Source organism: Trachemys scripta, chromosome 7 (genome assembly GCF_013100865.1).
Source record: "Trachemys scripta elegans isolate TJP31775 chromosome 7, CAS_Tse_1.0, whole genome shotgun sequence".
Classification (NCBI taxonomy): Eukaryota; Metazoa; Chordata; order Testudines; family Emydidae; genus Trachemys; species Trachemys scripta.
This window is the reverse complement of record NC_048304.1, coordinates 106,273,207-106,289,727: the sequence shown is the minus strand read 5'-3', so window position 1 is coordinate 106,289,727 and position 16,521 is coordinate 106,273,207. Positions and strand designations below refer to the sequence as shown.

Below are 16,521 nucleotides of genomic sequence, written 5' to 3'. Positions count from 1 at the left end.
TGCCAATTGCACAACTCTGCTGTTGACCAAACTGGAGCCAGACCCTGCACAGCTGCATGAGGTGGAGAGAGGGTGCAGAGCCAGATGGAGAAGGGAGAATATTCATACACTCATCTATTTTAAGGCCAGAAGGGACAACTATAATCATCTAGTCTGATTTCCTACATAACACAAGCCATAGCATTTCACTCAGTAATTCCTACAGTGGAGGAATACTTCCTCCTGAATCCATAAGCGAATGTGATAAACCCCAGCAATTTATGGTCAAAGTACTACACTTAAGCAAGAGTCATACAATGCCTCTCAGCTCCCCTCTAGAATATGCACCTCTGTACCAACCAAATGGCTGCTGGCACTTTTAGAGTCCAGCCCAATTCCTGTCAAAGACAATGGAAAGGCTTCCAGTGACATCAATGGGGATTGGCTTAGGACCTAAAGAAACAACTGAGCCAAGAAATATTTAAGAATAAAACTGAACATATTTTCCATTGTATCACTTAATACCAGAAGTATTTTTGGGGAGGGTGCTGGGGGGGGGGTTAATGAAGGAAAAGATTGAGGACAAAATCAACATAGTAAAAAAACACCTTCTGCTGTTAGCTCTATTAGGGCTATCCAGAAGCACTGTATGACTCTTGCTTAAGTGCTGTACTTCAACTACAAATTGAGCGCCTCTAGCCTCCATTTAGCCAAATCCTGAAATCCTGTCTCAAGTTTTACTCAATCTTCACTCAGGAATAAATCCCATTTCTGACTTTAGTGAAAGACTTCCCAATTTAGCCCATTGACTTCAATGGGAGCGGAGATGTTCAGCCTTCTCAGAATCAGGCCTTATCTTTATGTTGCAAGCATCGCTAAACTCTATGAAGCCTGCTGGAATTTGTAGTACTACTTAATTTAAGGAATCCTTAAAATAAGCTTGCAAAGAATAATAATTAGTAGCACTGAAAAAAAAAAAGCCAAAGATAAAATAATCAGATGAAATTAACTTCCAGTTTTTAATTCTGAAATACAAGATTTGCATGAGTGTTTGGAATACCAATTACTAGATTTCTGGGAAGGCACACTAGCAATCAGTTATTAAGGGAGGCTGTTTTTTATTTATCAGTTAAATGTTTTGGCACATCTGACTAACTCCTCTGAATTATTTTGAATAAAACGACAAGGAATAAGATCAATATAATTGTACTACTCATGCAAGATTGTCAGACTTCTTTTCTCAGATGTTCAGATCATTTATATAATTCATCTGTTTTGCCTATAGCTCAAATACAAATCACACCCACACACAGAGAAACGTGCATGGAATAACAACAAATTATTGACTAAGGTGAAGATGCGAATTTACGAGACTTGTGAGCGGTCATCCCTGCTTTATGGTTCAGAAACGTGGACTATATATGCTAGGCACATCAGGAAACTGAATAGTTTCCACATGAGATGCCTGCACAAGATCCTGAAAATAAAGTGGGAAGACAAAATACCAAACACAGAGGTGCTGGAGCGTGCAGACTGACACACTTAGAATCCACTATCCAGAAGAAGAGGTTGCAATGGATTGCTCATGTCAAGAGAATGGGAGAAGACTGTATTCCCAAGAATATTTTGTACATCAAGTTTCGAGACAGCTCTAGAAAGCGGGGTCACCCTTTATGTGGTACCACGATACGTGCAAAAATGACATGAAGTTGTTCAGCATCAATGTAAAAAGCTGGGAGGAGCGCGCAGAATCCCAGTGCAGAACATCTGGCACTGGGTGCAGCTCAACATGAAGCAGCTTTGATCTAGAGCAGGGATCGGCAACCTTTGGCATACGGCTCGCCAGGGTAAGCACCCTGACAGACCGGGCCGGTTTGTTTACCTGCCGCGTCCGCAGGTTTGGCTGATCGCCACTCCCACTGGCCACAGTTCACCGGCCCAGGCCAATGGGGGCGGCGGGAAGCAGTGGCCAGCACATCCGTTGGCTTGCGCCACTTCCCACAGCCCCCATTGGCCTGGGACTGTGAACTGCGGCCAGTGGGAGCCGCGATCGGCCGAACCTGCGGACGCGGCAGGTAATCAAACCGGCCCAGACCGCCAGGGTGCTTACCCTGGCGAGCCGTGTGCCAAAGGTTGCCAACCCCTGATTTAGTGGATGGAAGCAAAACAAGAAAGAAGAAAGCAGCGTGCAGTAATCTTAGACTACAACTCAGACAACACATGGAACTGTGACATTTGTAACAAGCTGTGTCACTCTCGTTTTGGGCTTGTCAGCCATAAGTGGATTCATCAGGCACTTGATTAGACCTCTTATGCATACACCATGGTCCAGTGGATCGACAGTTGCATATTATACATATACAGATAAATATATTTATCTGTAGGGAAAAGACTGCAGCAGTTGGTGTTCCAGATCCATATCGACTTCAATTAGCTATACTGTTTTACCTCATCTGAAGATCCGGCCCAGAATACTTGAAATAAACAAACATACATGCATACATCAGTTTCAGGGGGAGTTTAGTTTATACTTACATGCAGTTCTTGTTTCTTCAGATCTTCTAAATCTGGACGTTGTCTGTTTATAAACTCAATCTTTGAAGTAATAGTGTCAATAATTAATTTAATGCTTGGATAATCCCTTACATATGAAATATTAATTTTAGAAGACTGGTAATGGTCTTTCGTCTCACTAAGGCTTTCATTGTCCATTAAGTTTGGGTTGCCAGTAAAAGCTCCATAATGGAATGGCGAAGGTATTAGTAATAGGCCATGTTTGGCTCCAGTCAGTATGTATGATGCCATCACTAAAGTCATTATTATCAACCCAAATATCAAGCTGCATAGCTTCCCTTTCCTCAAGCAAAAAAATCCATTCCAGCTTTCATTATGATCAGTCCTTACTTCCAAAACCGCTAGCAAGTTCATCTGCTTACTATCCACATACAAAGGAATTATATTTCCTTGTTTGCACACAGGACACTTCTGGTTAATATGATTAGACCCACGGCATCTGAAACACTGTTTGTGCAAGTCATTTGGTAATAACTGTATGCAACAATTAATGCAATGCCTCATATTAGTACCGTTAAACTGCTATATTAATGAGCCATGAATAGCCATAAAATATTTCTGATACATACAAATTATTTTCTGAAAACTTGAAATAATTTAATTCCTTGCATTATGATATATGCTGTAATTCAGAAAGCCAGGTTCAAACCAAAACAGCTAAAATATGCTGAAATTAATATACTGTCTCAGTCACAAATGAAAAAAATACAAATAAAGCTATGGTGGACATGTTTCATAAAGACTTGGCTCCTTAAGGGAAATCTAGTAAAATAAAAAGCAACCGCAAGTCTTGCTCAAGTTTTTCCCATTGAACAAAATGAGATGGAAGAAACTTCACTATATAGTGTGAAAATACACAAAAAATAAAAAGACCTCATTGTCCTCTGATATATTTAGGAGTAAGCAATATATGTAGCCCAGACAGAAGGTGCCTTGGAAAGTCCAATATGCTCTCAAAAAAGGTAGGTTCCAAAATGGAGTGCTGCTTCTGAAAGTTTCATCTACATAAAGGTAGCTTCAAAGATCTGTGTTGCATAACCTAAAAAAAATAAAAAACAAAAAATATATATGGGTATATGCCAATAGATAAGCCATTACATTAATCAGCTGCAATACAAGTACGAGCTATCACTCACAAACAAATTCTTAGTTAATTTAGCAACCTTAATTGAAAGATATCTTCTACTTAAAAACAAAAAAATTATAGTTACAAAATTTAAACACACTGAAAATTTGGAAACTCAGCTAAAAGCTCTCTAACCCATACTTAGACTCAGTTTGAGAGCCCTTTGCTCACACTCTTAACCTGTTACTCACGCACAAGTTGCACAATTGTCTTCAGTAATTACAAACTGTTTATTTACATTGGTGAGCAAGCTGGCCCTTTCTTCGGTGACTTCTTCGATTGAATACATGAAGGCCCTTAGGCATTGCAAAGCAAAGTGTTCGGGCACCTAAGGTGTGGAGATTAATGGAAGGAGGTGGCACACGTCAGGACCCTAATGGGTCTCTGGGTGATCGCTACTTCCCACCACAGATGTAATGAGGTTGAGTAGTGTCCGCAAAAGAGAAACTAAACAACGAATTATTTCTCAAGAAAGGTTTTTATTGACTTATGACTATAAAGGCAACACAGACAGAATGTGCCTAGCGACTTCACGTGTACTGTAACCATCTCCAACCAACACAAATTCATATGCAATACTGATACATTAATCAACTATAGTTTACTAATTTTAACCTACCTATTAACTTATTTAACAATTTATAAACTTTTACAGACTTTTATGATAAACTTGATGGTAACTTTTACTGAAGATGGGCACAGCGACATGCAAAGCTATTATTGTTTACAAACTACTAGCTTCACCAATGCTGTACCAGTTTCCAGCAAGGCACAAAAACATATACAGTTATTATATATTGATTAACTATTGACTACTACTATCTCTAAACAACTTAAACAATTTACTAATATAATTAAACTATAGTATTAATACAGACTTAAGATTAACTAGCTCGAGCACAACCAGACCTCTTCACTTCAAAACCTTACCCTGCATTCTTCCAAAGATACATTACCTTCAGTTGACCATTTTCTGCACTGGCCAGGCACAGATAGTCAGTGAGGCGCAAGTCCCTTTGGTTCAGGGGGTGTATGTGAGCCTGACAAAGAGCGATCTCCTTTAGGTTAACACACACACACACACACACACACACACACACACACTTGCGTCTTTACACCTATTTTATACGGTATTTGCTGGCCGTGTTTCAAAACAGGTCAACCAGTCAAGGTGGCCAAATGTTCTAGGGTGGTATTTGCAGTTGTTTTGATCTTATGAACTGTGCACCTGTGCTCAGCTCATCTCTTCTCTATGCGGCTAATGGTGGTCAATTTGCTAGACTCAAAAATGCTTGAGTTAGCTTAAAGAGATATTTGGTTGCAGAGCATAGTAACCACAGGTCTGTATTTATCTTTACAGAGTTTCCTTTTTAGTTTATAAAGCTTCCTAGCTAGATTATGCTTATGCTTGCAGGATTCAACTGTACTCGCTTCTTACAACTTCCAGAAGTTTTAGGCCTAACACTGCTTAGTCTGACACTACTTGACAAGGCTTATGCACATTAATCACATAAGGTACCTAGAAAATCATAGGAACAACACTGATCCACAAACCTAGGCTCCCTGTACGATGAATGGGAAGAGATAAGTGCCTTAGAATATGATTCACAAAAGACAGCATGGTAGAGGGCTCCCTACCTAAAATAGCCAATAGGAGATGCTGATGTGCTAAGGCCACCACTTTCTCAGAGATAAGTGCCTAAGTCCAGGCTGCAGGGAGGTGCCTACCTCTAATCACTATCCATGTATGGGAACTCCTCTCCTGGCTTAGGTCCCTCATCATTTCTTGTAGGAACGAATTAGGTGCCTGACTCACTCCATATGAAACAGCCAGAGCCACAGATAGTAGTGGTTTTTCATAGATTCCAAGGACAAAAGGGACCACTGTGGTCATCTAGGTTGACCTCTTATATAACACAGGTCATAGAACTTCCCCAAAATAATTCCTACAGTATATCATTTTGAAAATCGTTCAATCTTGATTTCCAGGATGTCAGTGATGGAGAATCCGCCATGACCCTTGGTAAATTGTTCCAGTGGTTATTCTCTGGTAAAAACGTATGCCTTATCTCCAGTTTGAATTTGGCTAGCTTCAACTTTCTGCCATTGGATCATGCTATACCTTTCTCTGCTAGAATAAACAGCCCCTTATTAAATACTTGTTTCCCAGGTATGAACCTATAGGCTTAATCCAGTTACACCTTAACCTTTTCTTTGTTAAAATAAACAGATAGAGTTCCTTGAGTTTATCAGTATAAGGCACATTTTCTAATCCTTTTATCTTTCTGTGGTTCTCCTCTGAGCCCTCTCCAATTTATCAACATCCTTTTCGAATTGTAAGCACCAGAACTGGAACAGTATTCCAGCAGGGTTTACACCAGTGCCATTATGTCAGTGGTGATGACCTAATAACTTTTAGCCAAGGGGTTAGAGTACTCACCTGGGAAGTGGGAAACCCAGGTTCAATTCCCCCTTGCCTGGCGGAGGGGAGAAAAGATTTGAACATGGTTCTCCCACCTCTCAGGAAAAGTCTCTAACATTTGAGACTATGGGATATTCTTATGGGGGTTCCCTCAACCTTTCCTGTTGAATCTGTTTCACTGCAGAATAATACTTAAACAGTCACTGGGATGGATGGACGGACACACACACACACACACACACACAGGTTAGGGCATCCACCTGGGGGGCAGGAAACCCTGGGTCAAATCCCCCTGTTCCAATCACTTTTTATTTATTCACAGTGGTACAGCTTCAACAGGATCATAATGAGGGACTTAGGCACCCAAAAAACAGAACTTATTTGCCTAAATCTGGCAAATTTAGGCACTAAGTAACATCCTGGATTCCACCATTCTGTTCCGTCCTCAAGAGTCTATTATGTGAACACCCAACCCTCTTCCTGCTCACGGAAACTGCCTCTGCTATATTCCCAGACCAGAGACAGCATAAAACAAAAAGCAAACACACACAACTTGCACAAGCCCTTGTGCTGCTCAGTCCTTTCACAGGGCACTCACTGCAACCAGAGCTAGGGCCGGCTCCAGGCACAAACCCTCCAAGCATGTGCGTGGGGCGGCATCTGGAGGGGGGCAGCGCTCACTCGGGGACAGCGGGGCCCCAGCCAGGCTCGCCGCCCTCCTCTCAGCGCTCCGGCCGGCTGGGGAGAGCGGGGCTGCGGCCGGGCTCGCCGCCCTCCTCCCGGCGCTCCGGCCGGCCGGGGAAAGTGGGGTCGCGGCCGGGCTCGCCACCCTCCCCTGCCGCGCTCCCCCCTGGGGGGGGCGGGGGGCAGCGGGAGGCTTTTTTGCCTGGGGCGGCAGAAAAGCCAGAGCCGGCCCTGACCAGAACTGTCCCCTTTGACCTCCTCAGCAGCCTGTCAATCCTTAAAGGAACAGAGCAGAGGTAAATCTAACCCTGATATTCCCTTACCAGTGCTACACATCCATTTAACTGGGGGGGAGGGGTAATAGAAGCAGTGGTTCAAAAGGTTGGATAGGGGTGTTTCTGACAGTTTCTTTCAATGCTGCAGGGCCTTCTAAAGACAGAGTGAAGTGTCCAGTTGAGTGAAGGTTGTGGATGTGCTGGTAGTCGAGAGCAAGAACTCAAGATAGGAGCTCTGATGGTTGGACTGGGTAGCTCTGGGATGTTGTGGGGGGCTACAGATGGCCCATGATATACAGAAAAATCATTCAAAAAGAACAGGAGTACTTGTGGCACCTTAGAGACTAACAAATTTATTAGAGCATAAGCTTTCGTGGACTACAGCCCACTTCTTCGGATGCGTGCAGCGTGGGCTGTAGTCCACGAAAGCTTATGCTCTAATAAATTTGTTAATCTCGAAGGTGCCACAAGTACTCCTGTTCTTTTTGCGGATACAGACTAACATGGCTGCTACTCAGAAAAATCACTGAGAAACTTACCATTAGCAGTCAGTTTACATTTTGGAAGGGCACTTTTGCAATGAAATGGTTAGGAATGTTGTGTTTCTTTAATAAAAATATATATTAGCGGTGCCATTTGACAGCTAAGGCCCCAGCAAAAGCACTTAAGCATGTACATATCTTTAAGTATGGGAGTAGTCCCACTGAAGTCATGGTAGACTGAGTTCCTTTGATCAGGGTTAAAGGCTGCATACAGTATCTCATGCAAAGACTTCCAAGCACTGAGAAGACTTCAATGACACTACTCACAAGCTTAAGTTTATACAGGTGCTTAAGTGTTTACCTAGACTGGGGCCTAAATCATTCTCAATTAAATACTTCACCACACAGGTGCTCATGTAGAACCAGGAGGCAAAGTCATTAATAAACTTCTTTATTTAAAACCAGTTTTGTTTGAAATTACCCTATTACAGGAAGAATTCAGAGCAGAGAAATCAGAAGTGATAAATCCAAACATTAGCTTCCCAAAAAGAGTTAGATTCTTTGAACTAAGGTCAGAAACTTAAATTTTTAGTGTCTTAACTCAAAATCAGATATGCTGATTTGCTTCAAAGTTTTTATTTTATTTATTCATTTAGTTAATATCTTCTTTTAAGCTAGGCTGACCAGATAGCAAGCATGAAAACTCTGGACAGGGGATGGGGGGGTAATAGGAGCCTATATAAGAAAAAGCCCCAAATAGCGGGACTGTCCCTATAAAATCGGAACATCTGGTCACCCTATTTTAAGCTTCCACATAATCAGGGAAAAAAATTAATTTGATTTGTTTTGTTTTTGAAAAAGTTCAGAGGGCAGAGGTGTCCAACATAGAGCTTTTGGGGTAACAAACAAAATATACCAGCCTCCAGTATCTTTAACATCTAATAATCCTTTGGTTTGGGCAAAGTAAGCCAGAAAAGCTTTTAAAATAATTTGGAAAAAAAAAATCGAACATAACAGTGAATGTAAGGTGAGAGGGATAGCAAAATGATGAAGGAAGCCAAGATGGAAAACAGCTGGGATACATCGTTATCAATGGATAATGTTTAATTTTGTTTTTAATATACCAGTAAACTGTGTAAACATCTCTTTACAAAGTGAAGGGGATCTTACTGAAGTCCATCCCTTTCCCACAGACTTCAGAAAAAAGATACTTATTGGTATTTGATTCTTATTTAGAGCTCAGTGCAAAGCCTACTGAAGACATTGGCAAGACCCCCATTGATTTCAATGGGCTTTGGATCAGGACACCATGACTTGGGAAACTATAGTTCTCAATACACACACACACACACACACACACGCTCACAATGAAAATAACTCTTCAGCTAAGCAAGTAAAATGAGGAGGAAGGGGCATATGAGATGGGAAGTACTGAATGCCTTATGGTTCTGAAATACAAGCCAAAACATCCTTATCTTGGTCCCTGTTTTCTATTTCCCTCTTCTTTGCACATATGAAAAAAGATGGCATTTACTCTGCATTGCTCTAGCACTAAGCCATACTGCATCGCCAAGCATCGTGCACCCGTCATATATAGTTTTTATTTCAAAATCAAGGAGTTACGTTCCAAAATAGGAGTTGCAAGGAGAAAATGGAAACTGGAGGCTGAACCACAATGGTGGGTTGTGTTGGAGATGAGATAACTTCCCCAGAAATAAAAGAGCATTCTATTTTCTAGTCCCTGTGTGGGCAGCCTCAGTATTAACCGGCGCAACAGAAGGATCATTAGCAAACCATTTATAAAAAAATTGTAATTGAGAAACCCTGCAGGTTAGATAATTGAATGTCCCTTCCGTGCAAGATCGATAAAGGGCATCCAGTTTCCCCATAAGAATCATATCAAATTATTGCAGATAAAAGCTGAGATGGCAGAGAAGAGAGCGCCTGAAGAATTCAAGAGAACATTAACTTTAATCCAGCAGAGAGAGAGAGAGAAACACTAGGTAATTAAATTATTGTTTTAATGAAATTAATCTAAGGCCTTGACTAAGACAGAGAACCTTCTGCCAGCTTTTATGGTATCCCTAAAGGCTCAATACCATTGTCGGGGACTTTTTAACCCAGAAGGCATGGTTCGTTGTCTGACCGCAAAGTGAGAGACAGGCAACACCAGCAAGGTCCAATACAAGCTCTTTATTGAAGAGTGCACACAACAATAGAGAGCGGCCCGTCTCCTGAGAGCATGTCCTCATGATTCACAGAGAGACAGGAATGGCCCAGCAACTACAGTTAGCCTAACTTTGGCTAAACTGGCTAAACAACCTGTTCTATACTTCATTTTTTTTGGACTTAACAGTCCCCCCTTTGTCCTTGGAGTACCTCGAAGGGACTCCTGGGACAACTAACTACTGTGAGTGGTAAACTTGGGAGTTTGTTACCTTTGGACAGAACACACCTTGGCGCCCATCCAACGTCCAACTTTTATCATAACATACAAGGCCAGTAAGCTGCATATAATTACAACGGCGCTTCGGAGTACATTATGGAGCCAACCACCTATATCTGGAATTCAATTGAACAGGTTACTCCACCAGGATTCAATTCGCTTCCCTCCGTGGTCTTTTGCTACTTCTATAAGGTGGTTTTCTCTTTCCCAAGTGGCATTATAAACATCTGGGACATACACACAGCATTCTTGTTTAATTAATGCACATGTTCCTCTCTGAGAGGCCAGTAAAATATCTAGAGCCAAGTGGTTCTGGAGAACCATTTGCCTTAGTTTTCTCTGTGCGGTTGCCAAGTCCACCAGGGCATCGGCGTTAGTCTAATTTCCCAGATGGCTCGGTGAATTACGCAATCCTACATGCTTCCTCTCTATGGACCCGGCAGGATTCGGTATGTGGGAGCCCACACCTCCCTAACCGGTCCATATGCTTGGAAGGAGCATTGAGAATGTCCGCACTTCCACTAGGAAAGTCTCCAAGTATTTCTTTATGGCCACAGATCAGATGGTACTCCTGATGTGTCTGTAAGGGCAGTGGGCCAAGCCTGAACATGCTAGATCCCACTGCAATGCCTTCCTCAGTGATATTCAATACCATCTCTGTCAGCAACTTCTGGGTCATAGAACTAAGGGCGGAGATAACATGTAACTTACCAATTCTAGCCTGTACCTGGGTTAGCTGTGCTCCACAAATAAGGCTTGTGGCCTTCTTTAGTTGCCCTAATTTCTTATTATGTTTTTGGTTCTTAAAAATATTTTGAACTACTGCTGTACTATTGGCCTTATTTTATAGGGATCCGGTTAAGTCTCTTTTCTTTTTAGAGGAAATAACTTAAGCACTTTGTTGTGCTAATCTAATAGCAGCCCTTTTTGCATTTAAAATTCAATTAGGGAGGGCAATACATGCTGAAGGACTCATTCAAAACACAGGGCGCAGCCTGTAGAATAAACTCCAAAATCCAATTAAAACTACATTTCTAAGCATGGGTCCCACAAGTTTTTTCCTGCCAGTGTATAATTCTTTGTTTCTTTACTAGGGTCAGTTCTTAATGTTTTTTTTAAGTCAGGAATTCCTGGACTTTGGTGGTTTTAATGGAGCGAGTGTTTCTACTTCTCTTTTTCTGAAACAGTGTGGTTCAGCATCATACAGGGGAGAGGTTACTAGCACATCACCCTGTAATGGGTTTTGCTTCTTTTAGAAAAAAATCCAAAGGCACAGTAGGTCTGTCAGTGGACAAGGGAGAGGTTACTAGCACTTCACCTTGTCTTTTTTTTTCCTTTACCCTGCTGTCCAGAAGGCACAGCAGAGTTAGAAGGAGGAATAGGCTGATCATCAGTCGGAGAGTCCTCCCGAGGTGGAGGGGTCTTTTTGCAGTGAGAAGCATGAGTCCAGGTAGGCAGTCCTTGGCACTTTAAAGCAGTATTGGTGGTTAACAGGACTTGGAAAGGGCCTTTTCAGCATGGAGTCAAAGCAGTCTTTCGTTGATGGACTTTACGTAGACTCAGTCTCCTGGTTTCAATGAATGGCAGGGCTGCTACGGTCTTTAGGTAGCACTTCTTTACTTGTGAGAAAAACTTAACACATTTCATTAATGCCTGGCAGTGTTTTGCAGATTTTACAGCTGCTTGGGCACATTCAGGCCCCCCTTTTCTTGGCTGTCAGCCAAGTCTTAGCTGTGAACAGTGCCCTTGGATGGGCCAGCATCTTATCTTTAGACTGAGCTTGCTAGCTATTTTTTTTTCCAGTTAACTTGTTCTGTTCTTTTTTCTTCTTTCCTTTTTGGCTTCTTTTAACCTACAAAGGAAACTTCCACTTTTCACTTATACACTTTTTTCCAACAATGAACACATACACATTGCCATTATATAGTACATTAGTCTTATTATTTAATGTATGCCATATACACCTTTCCAGTAAAATAACTTCTATACAGAGCTTTGGAGCAACAAACCAGGACAAGCACACCCACCTTTGAGGAGTCCACTCGGTACAACCTCGTGTCCAATAGCTTTCTTCCCTCCCCAGCCCTCTGGCTAGAAATCTGAGGTAGCCAGAAGAATCCCATGTACAATATGGGGAGTGGGTTAACTTTCTATGTCCTTGCTTCTAAAGACTGTTGATATGCAAATTTTAACAACATTTTTTTTAATTAAAAGATTTGACCAATGAAGCCTTTTTTTTTTTTACTTAAGCAAATGTATTAGACTTTAGTATATCACATTTTTTTTATTTATTTAAACACTTTGTATTTTAAGTTGAATAAAACAAGTATCTGCTTTTTTATTTAACTCTTATTTAATTTTGAACTAGACTGTCTTATGAAAATATTAAACACAACAATTCTGGCCACAAAACAAACACCACAAGACAGGACATAGAACACAAAAATAATTCCTATTGTACCAGTAAATGCATGGTACGTTGAATGCTGTTCAGCTGGCATGCATTTTCTTTGATGATTTGAAAGACATTATTTACTTAAAATATTTTTTTATATACACATACTCCTGTTGATTTTAGGCAAAACAGAGGAATTACTCCATATTTTTTTGTATTTGTTTTATAGGCAGCCCAGGTTTCAGTGGCTTCTACCTTATTAGTAAGATAATTTGCATTAATACAAATGCTTTTTGGCTTGCTTCTAGATCCAAAGCTATCTACAGCTTAAAGATTTACTTTTAAAAAAAGGACACAATTAACTTTCCCAGACTTTTGATTGCCTTTTACTTCTAACTCCTGCTTTCAAACACCCAGTGATCTGAAAAAGACAACACAACCTATATTGGTAGGCTTGCATTTCTTTTACTTTTACTACAATATACACTGCACATGTTTTGGGGAAAATGCACATCCTCTTCAAAATTCAATTTCCACAACGCTAGCCACATCAATTTCTACACAAGGTGTAACTGTTTCTTTTATGCTTACAAAATCTCCATGCACCCACAGCAAAGTGACAGCTCGACCACACAGAGCCAGGGGCACTGTCTTTCTCTCTCTTTACTAGATCTTTTATCGGCTATTTTGTTACCCAAAAACAAAATTTAAATCTTTTATTCTTCTGGCTTTGACTACCCTGCTGCAGCCACAACCTTTGGTCTTTATTTAAAACATTTTAAATCTTGTAGCATTAAGTCACTTTAAGGATTAAATGCTAAATACTTTAAACAACACTAGTTTCCTGTGCCTGGCAAAAGTATTCTCGGTTTTGCAACTTTAAACAATACCAATTCATCTTAAACTTATAAAATACAGATTGTACACAGCAGGAGTGTTCTTCAGCAAATTAGACTAAGGTATTCATAGTCGAATAATTCCACTTAAATAACTTCTTGCCTGGATTACTTACAGACATTTTTACTAAGTTTTACTGCTTAACTCCCTCTAGCAACTATAAAGTTAACATTTCACTCTTGGGGGGGGGGGCTGTTCTTTTACACCCTGGGGTCTCCTGCGACGTCTCTTTCAGAGATTCCAGTCCAGGCCGGCTGCCTGTGGCTTCTTCAGCGTCCCCAAACCACACCAGCTCCAGGGTCTCAAAGGCAGACTGTTGGATCTCACTGGATAGTTAAGCTTTGCAAACGTAATCTCAGCACTGTAACTTGTACTGCCTTTGGTTTGCCTCTGTCTATATTTTTTCACAGCCAGCTGGGGCCGAAAGCAATTTTTCTTTTGTTTTATAGTTATACCATACAAATAAATAATCCATTTGTCCCGGTCTAAGATCAACCAGGATATTCCTGAGGGAATCCATCCTGTCAACAGAAAAGGTTCCGCACCTTGGCCAGTCTTTAGTCAGGGACAAATGAGTAGTAAAGGAAGGCCATTGAATTTGGCATAAGTTTCTCATTTAGATTTAGTCAAACCGGTTGTTCTAGAGATTTCTTTCCAATCTTTAAGTACCAGAGACAACGGGGTGTCCTCCAGGCACTTGCTGCCAAACTGTCCATTTAGCCTGTAGGGACTCTAACCCTACTCCGGGGACTCTAACCCCTCCCTGGGGACTCTAACCTCTTTCCCGGGGACTCTAACCCCTTTCCCGGGGACTCTAACCCCTTTCCCGGGGACTCTAACCCCTTTATGGCGATCGCTTACCTTATTCAGGGACTCGAACCCCGAAGACCTGACCTCCCCAGGGACTCGAACCCCGAAGACCTGGATCCTACTCAACGGGTAGGTGGACATTGCTGGGTTTCTACGGGCTTCAGCTGGTTCACAGAACTCGCCTTATCGCCGATGCAGGGATCAGGTTACCGGGCAAGGCTCCTCGAAGCCAGAGAATGCGCGCTGCGTTGCTTCGGAGTCTGATCCCGCACTGGAGAGTCAGACGTGTCCCGGCGGAGTCGCCAAATTTGTCGGGGACTTTTTAACCCTGACGGCATGGTTCGTTGTCTGACCGCAGAGTGAGAGACAGGCAACACCAGCAAGGTCCAATACAAGCTCTTTATTGAAGACTGCACACAACAATAGAGAGCGGCCCGTCTCCTGAGAGAACCAGCCCCGATTACAATAACTAGTAAGGTTATATAGACAGTTCCGTCGCGTCATAGTTAAAACAACCCAATCCCCCCCCTTACTAGTTAAAACTTCTAATATTCATGCATATCTATGTTCTTTGACAGTACAAACAGTTCATGATGCCTTAGCAGCTTATCAGCTTTTTCGTCATGCACCAGAAACTAGGAGAAAGGAGGGAGTTAAGAACAGAAACAGGGAGTGGAGACTGCAAGTCTTCATATATCCAAACAAACCGTTCCTAGTACATTTGGTACAAGAATACGGCCTCCCCCCCTTATCTCATTCTTTGAAGCCCAAGCAAGCATGTCCTCATGATTCACAGAGAGACAGGAATGGCCCAGCAACTACAGTTAGCCTAACTTTGGCTAAACTGGCCAAACAACCTGTTCTATACTCCATTTTCCTTGGACCTAACACCATCTTCTGACTATTTAAATGGAAATACATTTTTCAAGGAGCCTTAATCAAAATATGAAATAAAATACATGTTTGGCTATTCATATTTAAGATAAAATGATTCAATAATATCAGTGTGGCACAGAAAATGTACTAAGGAATCGCTACAATAAAGAGCAACATGTCACCTGCAAATAGGTCCAATTTATAAACAATGTCCCCAATACAGACATGCCTTGGTGAGCTCTGACTTCAACTACTGTGATGGTCTCTCTGGCCTCCCTGCTTCCCTACTTGCCATGATCCATCTATCCAAAAAGCTGTTCCTACGATCATCTTCCTTGCCTGCTGCTGCTATCACTACCCTTCTCTAGTTTCTTTTACTACCAAGATCTCATCCTCACTTTAAAGGCCCTGTACAACTTTTTCTGCCTGACTTCCAAACATCTTTGTTCTCTCTTCTTCCTTCTAATACCTCTGGCTTCCTTCATTCCATCCAAGATTCCAGCCTAACTCTTTTGTTTCCTTCTCTCACTATTGCCTTCCTCCATGCTAACCATTATTACCAGGAATAACTCCCTCTGCTGACACATCAAGGAACCACCATGTCTTTCAAATCCCAGCATAATACACTTTTCCCTCAAAGTTTATTACTGTTAATCCACCAAGGAAAGAAAGGTCACAGAAAAAAAATATTGCTATATTTTAAATCTACATAAATATATATGTACACATGCATTTATGAAGTGCACATTTTGCACTACTTTAAGATAAACCTACCTTCTGATCATCTAGTCTAGTGCAGTGGTTCTCAAACTAGGGCCGCTGCTTGCTCAGGGAAAGCCCCTGGCAGGCCGGGCTGGTTTGCTACCTGCCGGGGCTGCAGATTTGGCCAATCGCGGCTCCCACTGGCCATGGTTCACCACTCCAGGCCAATGGGGGCTTCAGGAAGGGTGGCCAGCATGTCCCTCGGCCTGCTCCACTTCCTGCAGCCCCCACTGGCCTGGAGTGGCAAACCACGGCCAGTGGGAGCTGCGATCGGCCGAACCTGGATACGCAGCAGGTAAACAAACTGGCCCGGCCCGCCAGGGGCTTTCCTTGAATAAGTGGTGGCCCTAGTTTGAGAACCACTGATCTAGTGTCTTATTTATTATTACTGAAGTGTCATAATCTACGAGTCCTGGCACTTAAAAATAACAGGTCCCTACCTTGAGGAATTTGAAATTTAACTAAAAATATTCAACAGCAAGGAATGACAATATACAAAGGTTGGAGAAAAAGGTAAGAGAGGACAAGGATGAAAGAGCTGAGATATACTTGCTTTCAAGTATGTTCTTGAAAAATTTATTTTTTTCTGATTTTAAAAAACTGTATATATTTATCTTAAACAATACATATTGAAACTCAAAGCCGTGTCCAAAATGAAGTCTAAGGTGAAGATCAGTGATGAAAGTAAGTTCTGAAGAGGGTTATGTCTACACTGCAATGAAAGACCCATGGCAGCGAGTCTCAGAGACTGGGTCAACTAACTTGGACTTGTGGGGCTAAAAACAGCAGTGAA

At 41.7% G+C, this 16,521-nt stretch overlaps 1 protein-coding gene across 7 annotated transcripts in view; it reads right to left on the bottom strand.

Annotated features, from left to right (window-relative positions):
• The window catches only part of CHST15 (carbohydrate sulfotransferase 15), an 85,903-nt gene that overhangs the window by 29,306 nt on the left and 40,076 nt on the right, over positions 1–16,521 (bottom strand). For 6 of the 7 annotated variants that reach the window (XM_034775148.1, XM_034775155.1, XM_034775152.1 and 3 more), the window contains exon 2: positions 2,515–3,592. In XM_034775148.1, the coding sequence (XP_034631039.1) occupies positions 2,515–3,057 (543 nt within the window). In that variant the 5' untranslated portion in view covers positions 3,058–3,592. Of the gene's footprint in view, positions 1–2,514; positions 3,593–14,141; positions 14,980–16,521 lie in introns of those variants that run through there. The other variant, XM_034775153.1, reaches the window with a different exon arrangement.